The sequence below is a fragment of the Ylistrum balloti genome, unplaced genomic scaffold, assembly GCF_031769215.1.
Source record: "Ylistrum balloti isolate Yb309-2 unplaced genomic scaffold, AGI_CSIRO_Ybal_v1 Utg370794, whole genome shotgun sequence".
Classification (NCBI taxonomy): Eukaryota; Metazoa; Mollusca; class Bivalvia; order Pectinida; family Pectinidae; genus Ylistrum; species Ylistrum balloti.
The window spans coordinates 852,926-874,980 of NW_026782463.1; the positions used below are offsets into that span (position 1 = coordinate 852,926).

Genomic DNA, 22,055 nt, shown 5'->3' on the forward strand with positions numbered 1-22,055 from the left:
CCACCATACAGTAATGTCAGGGGATATCACCAAGGAGAAAGCTAGACACCATACAGTAATGTCAGGGGATATCACCAAGGAGAAAGCTAGACACCATACAGTAATGTCAGGGGATATCACCAAGGAGAAAGCTAGCCACCATACAGTAATGTCAGGGGATATCACCAAGGAGAAAGCTAGCCACCATACAGTAATGTCAGGGGATATCACCAAAGAGAAAGCTAGACACCATACAGTAATGTCAGGGGATATCACCAAGGAGAAAGCTAGCGACCATACAGTAATGTCAGGGATATCACCAAGGAGAAAGCTAGACACCATACAGTAATGTCAGGGGATATCACCAAGGACAAAGCTAGACACCATACAGTAATGTCAGGGGATATCACCAAGGAGAAAGCTAGACACCATACAGTAATGTCAGGGGATATCACCAAGGACAAAGCTAGACACCATACAGTAATGTCAGGTGATATCACCAAGGAGAAAGCTAGCCACCATACAGTAATGTCAAGGGACATCACCAAGGAGAAAGCTAGCCACCATACAGTAGTGTCAGGGGATATCACCAAGGAGAAAGCTAGACACCATACAGTAATGTCAGGGGATATCACCAAGGAGAAAGCTAGCTACCATACAGTAATGTCAGGGGATATCACCAAGGAGAAAGCTAGCAACCATACAGTAATGTCAGGGGATATCACCAAGGAGATATCACCAAGGAGAAAGCTAGACACCATACAGTAATGTCAGGGGATATCACCAAGGAGAAAGCTAGCCACCATACAGTAATGTCAGGGGATATCACCAAGGAGAAAGCTAGCCACCATACAGTAATGTCAGGGGATATCACCAAGGAGAAAGCTAGCCACCATACAGTAATGTCAGGGGATATCACCAAGGAGAAAGCTAGCTACCATACAGTAATGTCAGGGGATATCACCAAGGAGAAAGCTAGTGACCATACAGTAATGTCAGGGGATATCACCAAGGAGAAAGCTAGCATACACCATACAAGGAGAAAGCTAGCGACCATACAGTAATGTCAGGGGATATCACCAAAGGAGAAAGCTAGCCACCATACAGTAATGTCAGGGGATATCACCAAGGACAAAGCTAGACACCATACAGTAATGTCAGGTGATATCACCAAGGAGAAAGCTAGCCACCATACAGTAATGTCAGGGGATATCACCAAGGAGAAAGCTAGCAACCATACAGTAATGTCAGGGGATATCACCAAGGAGAAAGCTAGCGACCATACAGTAATGTCAGGGGATATCACCAAAGGAGAAAGCTAGCCACCATACAGTAATGTCAGGGGATATCACCAAGGACAAAGCTAGACACCATACAGTAATGTCAGGTGATATCACCAAGGAGAAAGCTAGCCACCATACAGTAATGTCAGGGGATATCACCAAGGAGAAAGCTAGCAACCATACAGTAATGTCAGGGGATATCACCAAGGAGAAAGCTAGCCACCATACAGTAATGTCAGGGGATATCACCAAGGAGAAAGCTAGTGACCATACAGTAATGTCAGGGGATATCACCAAGGAGAAAGCTAGCCACCATACAGTAATGTCAGGGGATATCACCAAGGAGAAAGCTAGCGACCATACAGTAATGTCAGGGGATATCACCAAGGAGAAAGCTAGCCACCATACAGTAATGTCAGGGGATATCACCAAGGAGAAAGCTAGCGACCATACAGTAATGTCAGGGGATATCACCAAGGAGAAAGCTAGCTACCATACAGTAATGTCAGGGGATATCACCAAGGAGAAAGCTAGCGACCATACAGTAATGTCAGGGGATATCACCAAGGAGAAAGCTAGCCACCATTTCAGTAATGTCAGGGGATATCACCAAGGAGAAAGCTAGCGACCAATTCAGTAATGTCAGGGGATATCACCAAGGAAAATATTTCAAACCCAGCTTAATCATACTACCTTGGAAAATCACTAAATAAACTCTTTGCTATACCAACTACCTGAAACTTTCCACAGAAATCCTAGTGCTAGAGAACATCCAGAGAAAAGTTGATGTTTTGTTTCTCTCAAGCGCTAATCATGGTAACTAGCAGGAAATTTACCTCCTCAGAAATTGTGTAAAACTGAGAAGGCCAAGGAGGTTAGTGATGTACCTGTAAAGTCTAAAAGCATGGAGAAGTCCTATACTCTCGTCCGGCAAGCACAAACAGATGTGAACAGAACAGTGTATCTGTGACTGCTGAGGAGGTCCGTTACATTATCTAATCAGTCGTTAACAGAAATTAATTTTGGAAATATCTGTTAATTTTTCAGTTTTTATTGTAACATGATTTGTAATAGGAGTTAGATTTGTTATAGTAGTATCTATAAAACCACCACTAGTATTGTTTTAAATGGTGTGATCTTCACAGCAGTTTCACCTATACAGTGTTTCTGGATCACAGCTATATGCCACAATATTAGCACTAATAGTAGTTGTTAGATAAATTAAATCTGTAAACAGCTGCAAAAAAATATACATTGACAGCAAAATAAATACTAAATAGCATGCTTACAATATTCTACATCATTTGCTAGCGATCTTAAATCTATTTTTAGCCTTAAATGACCTACATATATACAAAAAAAGCTTAAGATCTACTTAACTAAAACTTGAATCATTTTTTTTTCTCTCTCCATTAACATACTGTTCATTTATATGTCATAAGGAGTTTTTGAAAAAGTTATTTTTTCTCTGTAAACATGCAGATAATTTTTCTGAAATTCTACATCACACTATCACAAATATATATATATAATTCAATAGATTTGTACACTTATCACTCATAAACTTCAATATTGTGAAGTTGTCTTGATATGAAGGATTATAAAAGCTATGAAACACATCTTGCTGACCGGTACCAAGAAGGTAACACATTGCTGGGATTAGCATTGAACACAGCTTGCTGACCAATACTTTGATGTCTATTGCTGGGACTAAATAAAACAGCTTGCTGACCAGCATCTCTATAAAGTGAACTTTAAACAAAACAAAGCTTGAAGTTGAGTGACCAGTACTTTTTAAGATATACTTCTGAGGCTTAATCGAAACATAGCTTGCTAAATGATATCTGCTGCTGGCACTAAAGTTAAACACCAGCCAGTACTGGAATGAAAGACAAGCTACAATGCTCAGGATGTGACTGGCTTGACCAACAGTTCTGAAGCTGTCCTAATGAGGTAGTCCAGGTGTTACCAACGTAATGTACCTGATTCATGGATTTAAATGTCATGTTATATTCCAGAGTGATTTTTCACTGTAATTGACATTACATATGTTGATACAGTATTTACCTTGTGTTTCTCTGTTTTTGACAAAATACCAGTGCATGGTTGGACAAAAGATATACAGTACACACAATGATACAATCAACATAATCACTTGTTGTTGAAAATACAAAAATGATCCTGAAAGTAAGCTTGATCTTGGAAACCACTCCTTCCTCCCCCATACAACCACAAATCAGGTATACGGAGTTTTGAAAAAAAAAGTGTTGCCACAACAGAAGACATACAGTATTCAAGTGACTTAAATTTACATGTGTGTCAAAGCAAAAATGTGTTGGTAAATGACAAATTGAGAAGAAATCCAGAAAATACCAAACATATGTGTCCCTCACAATACAAAAATTTGAGTACTCTGAATGAAGCAAAAAAGCATGTCAACCAACAGTAGACCATCAATATTTCTGGTGTTAAAATGTGAAAATGTCAATAAGACCAACAAATAGAAAAGTGTGTGATGTCTTTGTCCTGTTTGGCAGCTTTAGTTGACCTAGCTAAAGGCAGCTGGTACATGCAGACAAAATCAAGTTGGTAGCAAAGGGAGATAATTTGGTCATTCAAAGGAGATATTTTGGAATTACAACATTATCTGGTCAGAAATAAAACATATGGTGAGTGAGGAGTGTCTTGAGAACAAATAAAACAGCAGAGGAAAGAAATGCTGGTAGTGGAAATCATGGAAGATAAATACAGTATATGTACAAAGATTAACTGGAAAACAAAAAAAGACATGCAGAGACAACTGCCATACAATGATGGTAACAAAGGCAATAAAGGGAGACAATTCCAGCATCACTCCCAAAAGATGTCCATTTTGTCCGGGCAGCTTTGTGATATTATAACTTACGAGCACAAGACTTGACCGTACCCTTGTCATTCGATTGAGAAGCGGAGTGAAAGGACTATTGTCGTGTATGTGTAACTCCATCTTATATCTATCCATTTTCTCCTACACAACCGCAATCCATCGGAGAAAAAAAGAAAATATATAAATTTTCAATAATTACAATAGATTTTTGTTGTCTTTTACTTACTTTGAGAAATTTTCTTTCCATATCATAACAGCATTATATTAACGAATTTTATTCAATAGAAGAGAATAATGACTTTGATGCTGAAGCAGAAACAATAATTCTCATTTGGTTTAACTCAATACAAAATTGAATACCATAAATCCACATTAACATGTAAATATTTTGTATAGAGGACATTTTAATAAGATTTGAAATAAGAAATTACTTATTGTTGATCTCTGAATTTTCCTTACAATTCATGAATTGAAGTTTATTTAACACATTTTAAACATGTACAAGAAATTTCAATTAACAACTACAGAAGCAAAATATGAAATGTTTTGATTGTGTGACACCAAAACCAGGGTAGGTATCCATCTATATATTTCCAGTCAAACATGTATGTCATAGACAAGTAGTGTAATCAGGGGTATGATGGATGCAGAATATGTGAACATCTACAACCCAGATAATAACAGCGATAATTAAATAACTAAACCAGACGATTCCTGTTCCCTTTCTCATATCACATGTTAGTGACTAACTTCACAAAATACTGCATTCAAAACCAAAACTCCCACAAACTCATCAAAGCACCATTCCATAGGCGCGACGGATGATAATGATGATGATGATGATGATTATGACGATAATGATGATAACGATGATGATGACGACGATGATGAAAGCAATTGATAGCAACAACTTCAGAAGAGGGATGGACCCATGTACAGACAGCTAATGGTTATCAACAGCAAAATAAAAGATAGGAATAGAAACTGAGTGTATTCCAACAATACCATGATACACCAAAAGCTTAGGATTAACCTGTATACCTTAATGTCTGAGTATAGGGACATCAGAATGTCTGGCTGTGAAGGAGAAACACACAAAATAAACTTGGAAATATGTCGGTTTCATTTCCTGCCAAAATATTCAAGGCAATCAATACAGGTGGGCTGACCTTATTAAGACATGGACAGCAACCCAGGTCATAGGAGTCACAGAGTCAGCTCTAAATAGCATTAAAATACCAGGATAAATCTGCTTACTCAATCTGGGATTGCAAAAATAAAGTCATATAACAAAAAACTCAAAGACATTACACAGGTTAGAACTCTATCTGCAGAACATCCAATATATGCTACAGCTTTCATTATTCAATTGATAGGAACCAAATCTGTCTGTAATGACGAGGTTAAACAGACGGGAGCTAAAATTGTTGGTACTGACAAGATCAGACAGATTACAGCTAGAAATGTCAGTACTGACTGATTAAAAAAAACGAAACACCTGTAGTGACAAAATATAACAGATTTGAACTGAAACAGTTTGTGCTGACAGGGTGTAACAGAGTTGAACTGAAAATGTCTTTACTGACAGCAGCCAACACATTTGAGTTTAAATTCCCTGTACTTACTGACAGGATTAAACAAATCGGAGCTTTAATTGCATAAATTGTCCATTTTTTTTCTTTATCTTACTTAATATTTCTCAAAAAGTAAAAAGAATTATTTACAGTAACATATTAACAGGTACAGGACATCGTGACGGATGACTGACTCTATCATTAACATAATAACAGGTACGGGATGTAGTGACGGATGACTGACTCTATCAGTAACATATTAACAGGTACAGGACATCGTGACGGATGACTGACTCTATCATTAACATAATAACAGGTACAGGATGTAGTGACGGATGACTGACTCTATCAGTAACATATTAACAGGTACAGGATATGGTGACGGATGACTGACTCTATCAGTAACATATTAACAGGTACAGGATATGGTGACGGATGACTGACTCTATCAGTAACATATTAACAGGTACAGGACATCGTGACGGATGACTGACTCTATCAGTAACATATTAACAGGTACAGGACATCGTGACGGATGACTGACTCTATCAGTAACATATTAACAGGTACAGGATATGGTGACGGATGACTGACTCTATCAGTAACATATTAACAGGTACAGGATATGGTGACGGATGACTGACTCTATCAGTAACATATTAACAGGTACAGGATATGGTGACGGATGACTGACTCTATCAGTAACATATTAACAGGTACAGGACATCGTGACGGATGACTGACTCTATCAGTAACATATTAACAGGTACAGGATGTCGTGACGGATGACTGACTCTATCATTAACATAATGACAGGTACAGGACATCGTGTCGGATGACTGACTCTATCATTAACATATTAACAGGTACAGGATGTCGTGACGGATGACTGACTCTATCAGTAACATATTAACAGGTACAGGATGTAGTGACGGATGACTGACTCTATCAGTAACATATTAACAGGTACAGGATGTAGTGACGGATGACTGACTCTATCAGTAACATATTAACAGGTACAGGATGTAGTGACGGATGACTGACTCTATCAGTAACATATTAACAGGTACAGGATGCAGTGACGGATGACTGACTCTATCATTAACATATTAACAGGTACAGGATGCAGTGACGGATGACTGACTCTATCATTAACATATTAACAGGTACAGGATGTAGTGACGGATGACTGACTCTATCAGTAACATATTAACAGGTACAGGATATGGTGACGGATGACTGACTCTATCAGTAACATATTAACAGGTACAGGATATGGTGACGGATGACTGACTCTATCAGTAACATATTAACAGGTACAGGATATGGTGACGGATGACTGACTCTATCAGTAACATATTAACAGGTACAGGATGTCGTGACGGATGATGGACTCTATCAGTAACATATTAACAGGTACAGGATGTAGTGACGGATGACTGACTCTATCAGTAACATATTAACAGGTACAGGATATGGTGACGGATGACTGACTCTATCAGTAACATATTAACAGGTACAGGACATCGTGACGGATGACTGACTCTATCATTAACATAATAACAGGTACAGGATGTAGTGACGGATGATGGACTCTATCAGTAACATATTAACAGGTACAGGATATGGTGACGGATGACTGACTCTATCATTAACATATTAACAGGTACAGGACATCGTGACGGATGACTGACTCTATCATTAACATAATAACAGGTACAGGATGTAGTGACGGATGACTGACTCTATCAGTAACATATTAACAGGTACAGGACATCGTGACGGATGACTGACTCTATCAGTAACATATTAACAGGTACAGGATATGGTGACGGATGACTGACTCTATCAGTAACATATTAACAGGTACAGGATGTAGTGACGGATGACTGACTCTATCAGTAACATATTAACAGGTACAGGATATGGTGACGGATGACTGACTCTATCAGTAACATATTAACAGGTACAGGACATCGTGACGGATGACTGACTCTATCATTAACATATTAACAGGTACAGGACATCGTGACGGATGACTGACTCTATCAGTAACATATTAACAGGTACAGGACATCGTGACGGATGACTGACTCTATCATTAACATAATAACAGGTACAGGATGTTGTGACGGATGACTGACTCTATCAGTAACATATATTAACAGGTACAGGATATGGTGACGGATGACTGACTCTATCAGTAACATATTAACAGGTACAGGATGTAGTGATGGATGACTGACTCTATCATTAACATATTAACAGGTACAGGATGTAGTGACGGATGACTGACTCTATCAGTAACATATTAACCAATATATGATGCTGTGATAGATGACTGACTATAGTAGAAACAACTGTGAAAGTGACCTTGAATATGTCATGGGTGAAATGAGTGATGCAGGAGCACCTTATAGTAGCTTAGTCATGGTTAGATCATGCTGCAACACAAAACACCAAGATATAAACTATAGTGTTTGGGTTACCTTAAAAACAGATCTTTTTCATAATTTTTAACTTTAAAAAACAACAAAATTTATATGTTAAATCATTAATGACAGAGGTAGATCTAAAGAATTCAAACACAGGCTTGTTTGTAAATGGATAAGATTCCTGACCCTACATTTCTACCACGGCTTTGTGGACTGGCTGTTGGGACAAACTAGAGTTATCTCCACCTACGTTGATCTTACATATCTATGACTAATACTGTTTCCAAGGTGATACAGTCAAACCTGACCTCCATAATTATCCATAGCAGAAAACCAGCAATTGTCTTAAAAGTCTTTAGAGACAGCTTTAGAGACAACTAAAAAATACTAAGAGAATATTCAGAAACATTATTATACACAGGTGGTTGCTATAGAGAGGTAAGAAAGGTAGGTTTGGCTGTTTATCTATACACATGGTTTGCACTAACATGCATTTGTACTAGTATACACATACACTATATATGTTTGTGATTAGCACTATAAACGTCAATTAATTTATTGAAATCCCTGCATCAATGCTTTTTAAATCACATCAGACCACATCACATCAGACCTGGCATTTTCTTATACAACATCTGTCACTCTACTACCAGCAAACCAATGAAATATTAAAATTGATTGAAAGAAAATATCAGAACGAGGTTATGGTAAGTATTTATCCTTCATTAACACTTATTCATTTCATGTTCATTTAACAAAATTTTTAAAGGTATTTAGTTATACCTGACCTTGCTAATATAGCTTAAATTTCTGTTTATTTTGGGGATGTTCAGTAAAGCCCTAAATACATTTTGTTTATGCACATGGCACATATATATTTGTATTTATTTTCCGTTACATTTTCGTCACATACGGGATAGATTATGAAGCTGTTACATGTTGCTAAATTGTCACAAGCAGCCTCTACTGTATAGAAGAAAAGCTATGTAAGTATCAAAGTTTCAGTACATGGAAATTCTGCTAATAGTTGAGAGAAGTTCTAGTTCTAGGAAAACATCTACAGCCTACAGTCTGATTCTGTTACAGAAAACGAACATTAATTCAAAACAAAATCTCAGTTAAAAAATCAAGACAATATTCACATCTAAACAAAGACTGTTTATGTTCATACACGACCTGCGTTAAAAAAATATTGTCAAATCATGTTTGAAATTACATTTATGTCAGAAAAACTTAATTATTAATCCAAATTCTTTAACATATGACATGTGATTTTTAATTGATCAGAATTCATGAAAGGTCTGAAACTGAGCATGATTAGACAATTATAATCCTGAAAAAATCGGTTCTAGTTAGTACAAGCTTGTGGGTATTATAAACAAATTAGGTTGTTTAGCAGACAAATACATTCATATTTGAGATACTTTTTGAAGTCAATACAAAAAAAATAGTCTGTTACAATTTTCCTTCTATTTTCACAAAATGTATAACTTGAATCATTAATAATCATCTTTAACACATGCTGCAATAAAACCATAGATGTAATCAAAAGTGAGTATTGACTTTAAAATGTACCTCAAACATGGCCCTTACAACAGGTTACTAAGGTAAACTAGATAAATACAACAAATATATAACACTTGATATATGGGATTATATAAATGTACAACACCCTCCTAGTGTTGACACTGTTTTCACAAAACTTACAGTTAGAAAGGTGTTTTTGAGAAACTTTGAATTTTTCCGACTGAGAATCGGTGTGGATACCGGATGAGAAGAAAACAGTCTATCAACTGGTCCCTGTAAATAGGAAACAAGCCAAAACGACATGCAGAAATCATAAAACGGCGCAAATAAAATGAATCTGTGATGAAACTAAAACATAATCATCTAAATCATATGTAACACAGGTAGACATTTCTGTAGGTGGCACACATTTCATTCTAGTCCTAATGTTTGAAAACAGGAAAAACTACTCTGCAGCTTTACCATATTCACCGATAGTTAATTTACATCTGTCCCTTCACTCAGTGGAAATACGGTATTGAAATGAATTTATTTGAAAAAGAAATTTTTTTTTATCAGCAATGATGAAATTGTTTTGAAATGATTAAACTTTAACATTAGGAAATAGATTCTGTGTACCACAATACAGAGTATGAGGAATTCAGTGTTCCAAGACATATATCAGCACATAAGCATTTAGACGTCCATTGATGTTAGACACAAGCATGAGTAGTCTGTGTGGGTGTTGATCATCAGCTGGCTGTGTACAGCCCCAGTGTCATCAAGCTGTGTTTCAGGTTTAAGGTCTTAGTTAAATGTCTATGCGCTGTATCATGTTGTTGTGTTTTGTAGGGTTGATATAGGAGGTTTATTACATACACTGTTTATACTGTAGGATATGTTTCTATTATCACTTTATTGATTTAGACCAATGAAATCTGTCAATGATATTAGCTGCAGAACTGAAATGAATCATGCAAATAGCCAATCAAAATGATACAATGCTGCACATTACCATGCCAACATTAGTTTGTATAAGAAAGCAGCCTGAATCTAGAGAACACTGAATACCATACAATATAGCACAGGCCATCCTCAACTACATAAAATATCTAAGCAGTCCACAAATATAATATGTTATACAAACATCACTTGCATATCTCACACATACAGATTGACAATAAACATCACAGAATTTTCAATATACAGTGAAAATTATTTGCATTACATAGACAATCAGAGAAGATTTTGGTTATAAGAACTCTCTCTTATGAGAGTAATTGTTCTGTGTTTGCTGTCTACAACAGAAAATTGATGACAGTGCTCTGTTGATATCAATGAAAACCTGTATGTCCTGAGATGTGTTATGTTATTGAACTTGTGTACCAGGCCTGGAACATGCACAATTCATAGCCAGACTTCTACACAGTAGCATGACAGTGCTTTGTAAACAGAACTGAAACAAAAGGTCAATAAAAAAACAAAACAACAGAGAATTATAACACTTTCACTAAGGACCAAAAAAATCTTACTGTAGACACATTCTATTGTTTATATAAAAATTTCCAACTAATAATCTATGACATAAATAAATCTCGTAGACAAAGATTTCTCAGCACCACTTTAAATGTTCATTTTCTAAGGCTTAAACACAGAATTGATTAATCTCTTTGTGCCAAGTTCATCTCAAAAAACTAAATGCTTACAGCAACATCATAAAATTAATGTCATACCTAGTCACGGATGTTGTAGATATCATTTGATTTTTTAGAAAAATATTTATGGCTATGGATCCGGAGAAGAGGACAAGTTCTATTGCATTATGAGAGACTTGTTATAATTGTCAATGATTAGATTGGCTCAGTGAAAAATTATAAGCTAAACGCACACTCAGATATGGAGAAAAGACTGTATACGCAAGCTATAGATGAAAGTATATTGATAATGGTGTAATGGGTTATCAGTCTCCCAATTTATGCCTAGCAAGATATATGTGTAATAATAGATTAGTGTATTACTGATATTGGTTTATATTTGCTGAACGATGTTTGTAAAATTAAGGAAAGGATAATATGGTGACTTAATAAGGGTACATAATATGAGTGATACTCAAGAATTTATAAAACATCAAATGTAAGGCATGACCAAATTGTGGAGTAAACAATACGCATAGAGAGGAAAAAATGCAAGAGAGTTATATAGCCTTCACCATAAAATTGCCCTTATACACTGGATAAGTCTATCAAATATAGTTAGGTCAGTCTCATCAAAGCATTACTATCAATAACTTAAAATGCTTCCTCAATAATTGAAAAAAAAATTATACAAAAACATAACATTAATATGACACCCTAAATACAGATCTCACAGCAAATATGTTATAAAAACAAAATATATTCTGTGTATCATTGCATAAATTAATTCATTATTGAAAACAAATGTGACCATTTTTTTTTTTTACCTAATTCACAGTCATCCCCAAACATAACTGGTTTGATTTTCTGCTGGTTACTTCCTGTGTAATTGGATTTGAAACTACTTTTCATGAAAAAATAGTTTATCTATCATTTCACCTTGCTGGATAAAATGTGATAGTACAGTAGAAAAAAAGATCAACTGAATGAAACGTCGACAAGAACTGCAGTCACAACCTGATTCTTCAGGTGTAACTGCCTTACATAATGAAGAATTGGCTGAAACAAATGGTTGTAGATCCCTCAAAGAGGGGTAGTTGATGACATATGTATGACCTTATGTAAGTCTAGCTGCCATGATGAAGGTGGGTCAAGGCAGCCATGTTCACAAGTTGGTATCCAATGCAAAATGAATGGAAAATGAAAGTAGCACCCTTTTACTCTCAAGGCAGAGCAAGAAACAAGAACTTACGCTGAAGGAGTTAGACTTCTGTATGATTGAGGATTTCTTGTTTTTACGAGATGACAGGGGTGTAGAAGGGGGAATATCGTTAAAGTCCACACGATCCTCTTCCTACAATGAAAAAGACAAAAAGAAAAACCATACACAGCATGCAACATGCATTAGTACTTCTGATTGCCTCCATCAAATACAGTGAATAACTGTTGGTGGTAATATGATAGCCATATCTATAAAATATAACCGGATTTAAACTTGTCAACAAATTAACCACAGCTCATTTTTTATGAAAACATATATCTTAATTTGAAATGTTTATTCAAAACAGATGTTCTTATTTGTGTATTAAAAAAAACAAAACATTCCTCAAAGAGATTTATATCAAAATTTATAGCATATACAGCAAGTGCAGCTGCCAGTGTGTCATCGAAGTTTTTATGTCCATGAACTAGACCAGTCATTCACTGTATATATATACACAACAAAGGATAGACATTAATAAAGAGCCATGTCATGACCAAGTCAGCCCTAATACTCTACCAGCATCAGTACCAACACTGTTTCAATCTGATGAGTATACAGGGATGATCCAAGCATTACAACATCGTGTTCAACATCAAAAAGTAAAAACAATGAAATCAAACAATAAAACTTATCTTAAAAAAAAAAAAAAATCCTTAAAAATTTTTAAAAATTCTTTTAATATCTGATACATTCTTTTGCCAATTTCTTAATGTTTCTCAAAAAAGATGTATATCAGCTCTGCAAAGTCCTGTCCAAGATTCAAGTGGTAAGGAAATCAGATATTATGGGGAGAAATTTGGCAAAAATGAAAATTTACAAACGGCTCTTACTAAAGTTACCATTATAAGGACCACTACGCAGTGATGTAGAGGGCCACAAATGTAGTATACAGGATAAAATTTATTGAGGTTTCACATCAGACAAAGATAGTAAGATTTCTTCAGAACATTACAGCTAAAAAAAATACACTGTAAATAAATAATGCTACGAAATCCTTGCTTAACGAATAAATAGATTTCCACACCTAAGAAAGATTTAGTTTTTCCATTCTCATTTTTCTATTAATTTTTCATGATATACTCATCGTCAATATGCCTGATTACAATTTCCAATGATTGAAATCCAAGCACGAGACAGAAAGAACAATTGTAATTGTATCAAAGTGTTGTACAAATAAACATTAACAAAACAAATCTTTCATTGCAAAAGGAACCTTTTTATGTATTTTATTGATAAAAAAAAAAAACAAGAAAAGATATGCAGCTGTTATGACTTTAAAACAGTTAAGTTTTTTCTCGTAAGAAATAATTTTGTAAAACCAAGATCTTTCACAGAACAGTTTTAAACGGAAGGCTACGACAACGGCTCATATCAGTAGGAAACGGAACAAATGCCTGAATATATTTCTGAATTCACTGTTAGAGGTAAACCTGGATAGCTCAGGAGTAATGTAAATGATTTGATTACAACATATGAACACATTGATCCTGTTAATAGGTTGATGATGTGTTAATCAGGAATCTGGATAAAAGCATCAATGTAGACTTAAGGACCATAATTTAAAAAGTACAAAATTTAGTCAAAGCTGGTAAAAAAGAATAATTATTGTAGGCTTTCAATCAGGGGACACAAAAAAAGATGATTCAATGGTGAATGTTTAGCTTCAAGATATTTGATAATACAAACTTTACAAGAAAGCATAACACTGACAAGCTGATCGCAAAGCTGACTACAACACCAAATCACTATATAAAGAACCCTATTCACACCAATCCCGTAAGCAAATCCCTATTCTTAACTTTTCAAAACTATTCACATACCTTTACAGCCTCATTAATCAAAAATCTACATTTACTCAATAAATAATTATTTCTTAACTATCCCTTTATCTTATTTGAATAAAAATAAAATTTTTCCAAAATTTTTTTTTCTCATTTTCATATCTTTATACTGTTGATATTACAAAAAAATGACTAGGACTGGAAATATGTATCTTTTTTCTTTTTTTGCTGAAGTGCAGTCAAGATTGGAGAAACCGCAACCAGGGTGCACAAGTAAGCAATCTCCATAGTAACTGAACAATGTCCATAGTAACCACTCCATGCCTGGTGGAAGCACACACCAATGTAAGCTTGGTAAGTATGTGATCAAACCATTAGTGGCTACTAATCCACCCTAATGTAAACGCTCAAAGCTTATTATTCAATTAGTTCTAAACATTGAAGGGAAAAGTTGTGGATTTAATTTGTGAGAAAGGTTATTTTTATTAATATCAGGTGTATTGAATTTGCCATGTGATCCTATTTCATTGTTACTTAGTATTTTCCTAACAAATAGAAACAAAGAATTACTGGAGTGCAACCTGTAAACAGAATTTATGTATCAGTATATACTTAATTAACCTCCATTAAAGGAGAGTTCCGATCATTCCACATACCTGTTCTTGAGATTCTGTGAGCATCTGTTGTTGCTGTTTGTCTTTCTTCTTTTCAGATTTCTCCTTCTCTTTGGTGCCCTGTCCTTCTTTACCATCCTTCATCGTTGGCTGGACCTTTGAAAGTTATATATTTTGTTATTATAATAATTTATTTACAGTGTGACAAAACATTCCTAACTGAAGCATTAAAGCTGTAAGTTACCATGACGCTGTTGTAACTAAATATCATATAACAGATACAATTACCTCTTTATCAGAAAATGGGTTATATATTCTTCAAATTAGAATAAAATTTAAGCATGTTGGCTCATATGGAAAATATAACAACAGCTCTGAAAATTGCTGTTAGAAAAGCAGATTATATCAGACTTGATTAAAAATATAGCATTTCCCATAGCACACCTTACTAGTTGAAGAAAAAACAGATACCTGCTTAATAAGCAGTTAATCAGGACTTTATTACAATATCATCTTTGAAATCCATGGACTACATGCCCAGTTTATAATCACAACCTCAGGCATTCTGAGGATGTCACTCACGCCACTTTCTCTATTTGCTTAGTGAGAATATATGTGTAAATATATATATCTTGCTCATGTTGTTTTGAGGTTCCATCCAATAACATGCCAAATATTCACACTTTTCATGAATTTTTTTTTAAAGATTTATGTGTCAGTAGCTGACATTTATTTATAAATATTTCAGAAAGATGAAAAGGAGACCTCCAGTATTATATAAATTGTGTTTGATCACAAAAGATCGTTCCAGGGTCTATGTATGTTAATATGTGTGAGGTGAGATATCACCTGTGCCACACTCTGTTGTCCTGAAGTGTTGTTGGTGGTTCCCGTCACCAGCGTGCCAGAGCTGGACGTAGATTGACTGCTAGTACTATGGGTGTCGTAAGGTTTAGAGGGCACGGCCTGTGTGATAAAGAAGTGGCGCTGGGCATGGACTGGTGTGCTGGGCACATTCTGCACTGATAGTGGTATAGAAGGGTAACGTGTCTGCACTATCTTCTGACATGCTGAAACAGGAACACAATTAAAATATCAGTCTTTAATTCACCATAGACAAAACGCTACAAGCAAACTTCCTACTTTATAATTCTGGAGCTATAATCAAGCGTACAACTTAACCAAACTTCCTATATTATAATTACGCAGCTGCAAACTAGAGACTGACTGAGACAAACTTCCAATATTATATTTACAGAGCTGTAGCCTAGATATTGACTAAACCAAAGTGCAATATTATATTTCCCATATTGTAAGAGACAAACTTACACAAACTTTCAATGCTTTATTTCCTAAGCTGTAAGACACCTTTGTTTTAGAGACTAACTTCAACACTTAACACTCCTTTGTTGCTAACATATGATGACATAGTAGCTTAATAAAACAGAGCTTTAAATACTAAATGTTGATTCAAAAACTTCAGAATATTAGCTAAATCAAGTCTATTAAGTAATTATTTTGTCTTGATTTGGCTGCAGTTTTTTTTTTATCAAAATGAAAATTCACTCACAATATTTATAGCCATTTAGATCTGTGAGTAAAGGTGCCTTGATAGTTATGTATAATTCAATGATAAAGGGGAGTTACTCTGATGTATTCAATCACATAAGCTACTTGTCTTAGGGTGTACACCATTAATTTCCAAAGGTTGTATTTTGAAGGATTAACATCAAGGATTAACAAATAAATGAAGTGTGTTCACAGTTTAACAAGAAAACTTTGATGAATTAGGTATATTTTTATCAATGTATGGTCTTTTATTTACTAGTTTTTACAGTATTTTCCCAATTCAATGAAAGTTTTATTAGAATTTATTGAATACCATCCTGAAACACCCGCTCCACATTGAGTCCATATGTGGCACAGGTTTCGTAGTATGAGGACCTTTTGAGATCGTTTGCAAGTTTTCTGGCTCTGGTATCATCAATCACACGAGGATTGCTTTCACTTATAGAATCTGAAAGGTAAAAAGCATCGCAAATAATTATGTTTTCAAATCCAAGTTTTCATAATCAACTATGGAATATCACGATACATTGTTACTGTTAAATGCCAAGAAATACAAAACTATATTCATGACACTTTCTCTTTTCTTAAAAATCTCTCAAGTGTGAATCACCTTGTTGTTTTATCACAGAATTTATTTGAGGCATAATCCATTACACACATACATTTGTCTACGTATACAGGAAGCATGTTAGTCGAGGTTAACACCTTCGATGCACATTTCAAAATAGCTTAGTGAATAAATAAAATATATCACCCTACAGAAGATAATTTATCTAAAAGCAGTAATTTTCAAAAGAAAGAACACAGAATGCTTTCAGACCTGTTCAAATGTACAGAATTGTACTATTTATTGAACAATTTTGAAGAGAATGTTCTTGGGTGCCAACTCTTCTGACCTACATGTTAGTGTTCCCAAATAGAACTCTTGTACTTGGCAACTTTTACATAGCAGATCATGATCAGTACAGACAAATAAATGATAAACCTATAATAAGATTATATTTACAACTATAGAACTGATAAACAGATTTAATCTGTCAGGTACCAGTCACAATGTATAATGTTTCCCTTATCACAGGTCAGCTCACTTGGCACAGGTGCCCAGTACGTCAATCTCAAGTATACCTCTAACGCTGTATGTCAGGAATTACAAACAAGGAACTTTATTTCTTTCCAATTTTTCATCTATTTATTGACAGAAGAAACCCATACTGTCTGGAGTATTCAAGATCAAGTACACCTGTACTGTGGATGTAGTAGTGAGGTTCATGGACACATGAACTGTGGGTCAAGTACACCTGTACTGTGGATGTAGTAGTGAAGTTCATGGACACATGAACTGTGGGTCAAGTACAACTGTACTGTGGATGTAGTAGTGAAGTTCATGGACACATGAACTCTGGGTCAAGTACACCTGTACTGTGGATGTAGTAGTGAAGTTCATGGACACATGAACTCCGGGTCAAGGACACCTGTACTGTGGATGTAGTAGTGAGGTTCATGGACACATGAACTGTGGGTCAAGGACACCTGAACTGTGGATATAGTAGTGAGGTTCATGGACACATGAACTGTGGGTCAAGGACACCTGAACTGTGGATGTAGTAGTGAAGATCATGGACACATGAACTCAGGGTCAAGGACACCTGAACTGTGGATATAGCAGTGAAATTCATGGACACATGAACTGTGGGTCAAGGACACCTGAACTGTGGATGTAGTAGTGAGGTTCATGGACACCTGAACTGTGGATAGTATTGAGGTTCATAGACACATGAATTGCCGGTCAAGGACACCTTAACAGAGTTATCGCAATCAGCCAGTTTGTATAAAAAGAGCTTCATAACTGTTCTTCATATTTTACAAGTAATATACACTATAAAATTATGAAGACTGGAAAGACTGGCTATTTTATAGCTGTCTTATTGAATCCTTGAATATTCCTGTTGTTAAAATGATCAAAATAAGAGAACATTTACTGTAATGTTCAATATCAACATGCTATGAGTTTAACTGTATACATTTATCTGTAACTCCCATACATTTCCAAGCTCACTACTGCCAACGTAGTTTTTTATTCAGGAGATAAGCAAAGCTAATTGAAATTTAATGCTTCGGATGCCATGCTTGTGTATTTTGGAAATACTTTTAAAAACTGATTTTTTATAAATCCATACAAAATCCAATTATCAAGTCCCAATAATGCTGCGTTGACTGTAAAAACAGAATAGCAAGGAATGCAGGAATAAAAAATCTCACAGCTAAACCTACATTCTGAAGATGGCCATGAATCACCAGAGTAACTTCTTGGCAGAGGAATCAAATAAAAAATTTCAATATCTAGAATCAAATCAAAAATTTTAATATCACACACTTCGCGAACAAACTGGTATTGAAATAATTTGATTTAAATAAAATATCTTCCAAACGGTATATAATTTACAAGACAGAACAGTGACATTTCCTTAAGTACACAACTTACCCTTCACATCTCAAACAATTAAGTAATACACAACAGCTTACTCCATAGAACTCGGACACTTCAGATTTATAAAATCCTGACGTGATTGGTTTACTAAACCTCCATATCATTTAAATATTTCTCTGTAGTAATATATCCAAACTGAAACATCACAACACAGCCTAGGTCGGGCAGATGAAAACTTCATTTTCAGAGATTAGCGAACTGATAAGTGTGGGTTGTACACATGGAAGAACTTGGGATAAAACTGTCCTACTGTGCCAGTGCAGGCAGCTGCAGGACAGTTGGCAAAATGTATTTACCTCTCTCACAATTTGTTGAATTTTCTAGCTTCACCCCAGTTTCTTTCAAAGTGGGTTAAAATGATTATTGGCTCACTGGCTAATTTTGATTCTGTGTGTGTAGAGATATTGGATACTTGAAACTGTTGTGAACCGTAACATGGACGCCACCTATAGTAATTCTATCTCTCCCACTATGTACTGATTATAGTCTAGTTCACACACAGTCCACATTTACTACACAACATCATCACATCTTGTCTTAACAAAATGCTTCGTTCTGGGAAAAATTACAACAGAATGAGGTGATACATTTAACAGACTTTCTGTATTCACATTTAACAGACTTTCTACATTCTTCATTAACACCTAGAGGTGAACTAATTCTGTAGACGTAGAGAAACTCACAAATAAATGAAGAAAACACTTTATAGACAAACTTATAGCAGCTAATTCATCTTCACAACGTACGGTATAAAAATGAATAGTAAAGGACAAGCTTCATGACCTATCACAGGAAATAATCACCAACAATACCATCTACTTGTACAACAATTACGAAACTACCTCCTTATATGGTTATGTAGTCAAGTTAACTCCAGAGTTCTACAGCCTGTACCAGCTTCTATTGATTCTAGTCAAATCTTGTAGTTTGCCAGATCAACTTATCGCCATAGCTACTGGTCATAATATCCTTTACTAGCTGATTAACAGTACTGGAAGACAGTGACTTTTTTGGTAAGTATGTGGTAATAGATGGATTTTGTCATTGGGAGGAATTTGTATAGAAGGGGTGGTATCTTGACAATATTTTGCTTCTCTTTGTGTAGCCTCAAAGTGTCTTGAGTGGAAGGCAGCTTGGGAGGCTGTTGGCTTAGAGGAACAGTATCTCAGGGAGGATTGTGCTTTAGGGAGGATCGTGCCTTGGGGAGCATGGTGTCTTTGGGAGGTGGATGTCTGGGGAGAATGGTGTCTTGGGAGGTGGATGTCTGGGGAGAATGGTGTCTTGGGAGGTGGATGTCTGGGGAGAATGGTGTCTTGGGAGGTGGATGTCTGGGGAGAATGGTGTCTTTGGGAGGTGGATGTCTGGGGAGAATGGTGTCTTGGGAGGTGGATGTCTGGGGAGAATGGTGTCTTTGGGAGGTGGATGTCTGGGGAGAATGGTGTCTTTGGGGGATGGATGTCTGGAGTGACTGGTGTCTTGGGAGGTTGATGTCATGGGTTAATGGTGTCTTTGGGGGATGGATATCTGGGGAAGGATATCTGGGGAGAATGGTGTCTTTGGGGGATGGATATCTGGGGAGAACGGTGTCTTTGGAGATGGATGTCTGGGGTGACTGGTGTCTTGGGAGGTTGATATCATGGGTTAATGGTGTCTTTGGGGGATGGATGTCTGGGGAGAACAGTGTCTGGGGAGAACAGTGTCTTTGGGGGAATGGATGTCTGGGGAGAACAGTGTCTTTGGGGGAATGGATGTCTGGGGAGAACAGTGTCTTTGGGGGAATGGATATCTGGGGAGAACAGTGTCTTTGGGGGAATGGATGTCTGGGGAGAACGGTGTCTTTGGGGGATGGATGTCTGGGGTGACTGGTGTCTTTGGGGGATGGATGTCTGGGGTGACTGGTGTCTTTGGTAAAATGATGTCCTGTTCTTGGAAGATAACACTTGATTAAAGATTGTACAAAAGACACAAGTGAATACCACCTCTCAATACAAATTAGAATTTGTACAACCAAATAACATTATAAAGACACCATTCTAGCATTAGTACAAAAAACTCTAGTACTGGTAAGATCAATTTTCTTACACAGCCATCAGACAAACAATGATGAGCCACTGAGTGGGTAAAATCATGTCCTTCAAGTGGACCAACAGCCACACAAATAGAATACAACTTCTTTACCACGACCGATGATTGATATCACAGAAACCATCTGCTATCTGTTTACTTAACATGCATCAGTGTCTGGTGGGTTTTGGTGACTCTGCTAACACTTACCTTGGGTGCCAACCAGGATAAGTGGGACCTCCGCAGCATTCCGATAGTGGGCCATCTTGGCATAGTACGAATACACTGTGTGAAAACTGATTTCATTCTCCAGACTGAACACAAAGATAACTGCATCCACCCATTGCGTGAACTGTTGAGTCACAAATAATTTAATATCAGTAACAAAAGATAGCTGTATAACATAGTATACTATCTATAGGACTTTTTATATATGATAGGAGTGACATAACACTATCTATAGGACTCTTTATATATGATGGTAGTGACATAACATACATCTATAGGACTTTTTATATATGATAGGAGTGACATAACACTATCTATAGGACTCTTTATATATGATGGTAGTGACATAACACTATCTATAGGACTTTTTATATATGATGGTAGTGACAAAACATACATCTATAGGACTTTTTATATATGATGGTAGTGACATAACACTATCTATAGGACTTTTTATATATGATGGTAGTGACATAACATACTGTCTATAGGACTTTTTATATATGATGGCAGTGACATAACACTATCTATAGGACTTTTTATATATGATGGGAGTGACATAACATACATCTATAGGACTTTTTATATATGATGGCAGTGACATAACACTATCTATAGGACTTTTTATATATGATGGGAGTGACATAACACTATCTATAGGACTTTTTATATATGATGGGAGTGACATAACACTATCTATAGGACTTTTTATATATGATGGTAGTGACAAAACATACATCTATAGGACTTTTTATATATGATGGTAGTGA

At 35.9% G+C, this 22,055-nt stretch overlaps 1 protein-coding gene across 10 annotated transcripts in view; it reads right to left on the bottom strand.

Annotated features, from left to right (window-relative positions):
• Positions 1 to 22,055, bottom strand: part of LOC132558549 (arf-GAP with GTPase, ANK repeat and PH domain-containing protein 1-like) — a 98,856-nt gene that overhangs the window by 24,584 nt on the left and 52,217 nt on the right. For 3 of the 10 annotated variants that reach the window (XM_060223130.1, XM_060223125.1, XM_060223129.1), the window contains exons 5-10: positions 21,268 to 21,409; positions 16,819 to 16,953; positions 15,786 to 16,006; positions 14,979 to 15,092; positions 12,530 to 12,631; positions 4,168 to 4,269 (exon numbers count right to left, since the gene is read on the bottom strand). In XM_060223130.1, coding sequence (XP_060079113.1) covers positions 4,168 to 4,269; positions 12,530 to 12,631; positions 14,979 to 15,092; positions 15,786 to 16,006; positions 16,819 to 16,953; positions 21,268 to 21,409 — 816 coding nt within the window. Of the gene's footprint in view, positions 1 to 4,167; positions 4,270 to 9,844; positions 9,938 to 12,529; positions 12,632 to 14,978; positions 15,093 to 15,785; positions 16,007 to 16,818; positions 16,954 to 21,267; positions 21,410 to 22,055 lie in introns of all 10 variants that reach the window. The other 7 variants (XM_060223135.1, XM_060223134.1, XM_060223132.1 and 4 more) reach the window with 6 other exon arrangements.